This window comes from Salpingoeca rosetta (genome assembly GCF_000188695.1).
Source record: "Salpingoeca rosetta unplaced genomic scaffold supercont1.43, whole genome shotgun sequence".
In the NCBI taxonomy this organism is placed as follows: Eukaryota; class Choanoflagellata; order Craspedida; family Salpingoecidae; genus Salpingoeca; species Salpingoeca rosetta.
This window is the reverse complement of record NW_004754891.1, coordinates 143551-146037: the sequence shown is the minus strand read 5'-3', so window position 1 is coordinate 146037 and position 2487 is coordinate 143551. Positions and strand designations below refer to the sequence as shown.

Below are 2487 nucleotides of genomic sequence, written 5' to 3'. Positions count from 1 at the left end.
GTGTGTGTGTGTGTGTGTGTGTGTGTGTGTGTGTGTGTGTGTGTGTGTGTGTGTGTGTGTGTGTGTGTGTGTGTGTGTGTGTGTGTGTGTGTTATGAATGGGTATGAGTGAGTGGCTGAATTGGTTCTGACAGAACAAGTATGACAGGGCAAATGCAAGTAGGCAATAGTGATCAGCACACAGACACGCAGACAGACACGCAGACAGACAGACAGAGAGACACAGACAGACAGAGACACACAGAGACAGACGGAGACACACATACACACACAACAACACCAACACAACATCTGTGCAGAAGCAAACTCACTGCACAGCGGAGGGGAAGAAGGACTCGAAACCAAACGCGTCCGAGGGATCGCCCTTCACCCCATTCCTGTTCTGGTAGAAGCGCAGAAACACCCACGCTGTCAAAAACCCGGACGCGCTGAGGATGACTTGGGCAAGGGACCCCGTGCCAAGGAGGTAAAACGCTACATGCGCTGCAATCAACGCAAGCGGCAGATGCTAGCAGTGTGGTGTGGTGCGATGATGGAGTGGTTTTTGTAGTGTTGGAGGTGAGTTGCGTGTGGTGTGGTGCGGCGTGTGGTGGTATGATTTGGGTGAGAAACGAAGGGTGTTCACAATGGCCGCAGGCAAATGTGCAATGCGAACTTGGGGTTGCATGTGATGTGAGTGACTCACCCTGGTGTGCACACGCAAGAGGCCGAGCTGTACGGTTGCTTGAGGGAACGATTGCTTGTATGCCACAGCCAGCCCGCACACGACAGCAGAGAACCCCGAGAACGGCAAGAACCTGCGTTGCGACACAAGCAAAGGTGATGGTAGCAGCAGCAGCAGCAGCAGCAGCAGCAGCAGCAGCAGCAGCAGTGGAGGGTGTAGGGATGAAGGAAGGTGTGGCAAATGTAAAATGCGGAACGACACGAAAAAAAAAAACACACACACACATTGCATCACACGCACACAGACAGACAGACAGACAGACAGACAGACAGACAGACAGACAGACAGACAGACAGACAGACAGACACACACACACACACACACACACACAGACAGATACGTCCTGCTCGGTGAACTAACAGAAGGTCTGGGTTGGATGAAGCGGCGTAGAGGGCAATGTACGACAGGGTGGTGACCAGGTTGGCAGCCGCCCCCACAACCACAATCATCTCCTAGCATGGCCCGTGGAAGAGGGTGTGTGCGCGCACAGGTGAGTTGTGCACTGTGTGAACACGCATGCACAAGTACAATATACAGGCACACAGACAGACAGACAGACAGGCATACATACAGATGAACAGATAGGCATTGGCAAACAGACAGACTGACAGGCAGACAAACGCTCTCACTCTCACTCTCACTGTGAGCCTTACTCTCACACACACACATACGGTGGTAACACACCAGGAGCTTGAAGCCGCCCCACAAGGGCTCAAGCATGCTCGCACAGACGAAGACGGCAACAATGTCAAGCAGCACCTGCAGCGTCACACGATTGTGGCAGCAGCACCAGGAGGAGGAGGAGGAGGAGGAGGAGGAGGAGGAGGAGGAGGAGGAGGAGGGACGCGTGATAAGCAGCAGTTTTCCGCGGCTAATTCGAGCTGACCATCGTGTGGCACACATAAACGTAAACATGCACACACACACACACACTTGCTGTACCTGGATGAGTGCCTTTTCTGTGAACGGCGCTGTGACAAAGGTCCAGATGTGGAGACTGGGCGGCCCCACTCTGCATGTGGGGTGAACGAGAGGGGACAGTGTGTGAGGAAACAAGGCACGTTGAACGACGACGGCAGCGCTGATGCGGATCACACACACACACACACACACACACACACACAAGAACACAAACATATACACACATACAAGAACACAAACACACAATAACGTACATACACAAAAGAACACAAACACACAAGAGCACAAACATATACACACATACAAGAACACAAACACACAATAACGTACATACACAAAAGAACACAAACACATACGAACACACAAGAGCACAAACATATACACACGCGCACACACACACACACACGTACTCTCCCGGGGCGAGGGCCATGGCGTTGTAGCCGCCAGGGATGTATGTGATCAAGTGCATGACGAGGAGGGCGGCGATGACGCCCTTGGTGAACCAGCTCAAGCTGCCGCGGTTCGACCGCAGCCCACGCAGAACCTCCGCCAGTCGCTCCTGTCATCCACAAAGAAAAAAAAATAGGCGGAGGGGGTGAACAGGGAGGGGAGGAGTCTGGCATGCACCAAGTGCTGCCAAACAACACACACACACACACACAGCACACACACACACACACACACACACACACACACACACACACACACACACACACACACACACACACACACACACACACACAGGACACACACACACACACACACACACACACACACACAACACTCTCGCGCGCACACACACACACACAGCACAACACACACACACACACACACACACCTTGT

The 2487-nt window shown here is 53.0% G+C and overlaps 1 protein-coding gene across 1 annotated transcript in view; it reads right to left on the bottom strand.

The window, feature by feature from the left end:
• Positions 1–306: 306 nt before the first annotated feature.
• The window catches only part of PTSG_11316 (uncharacterized protein), a gene marked incomplete at its 3' end in the record, with an annotated part of 2899 nt that continues 718 nt past the window's right edge, over positions 307–2487 (bottom strand). Inside the window, exons 2-7 of the mRNA XM_004987618.1 lie at positions 2055–2203; positions 1666–1735; positions 1408–1482; positions 1084–1175; positions 685–796; positions 307–507 (exon numbers count right to left, since the gene is read on the bottom strand). Coding sequence (XP_004987675.1) covers positions 307–507; positions 685–796; positions 1084–1175; positions 1408–1482; positions 1666–1735; positions 2055–2203 — 699 coding nt within the window. The remainder of the gene's footprint in view (positions 508–684; positions 797–1083; positions 1176–1407; positions 1483–1665; positions 1736–2054; positions 2204–2487) is intronic.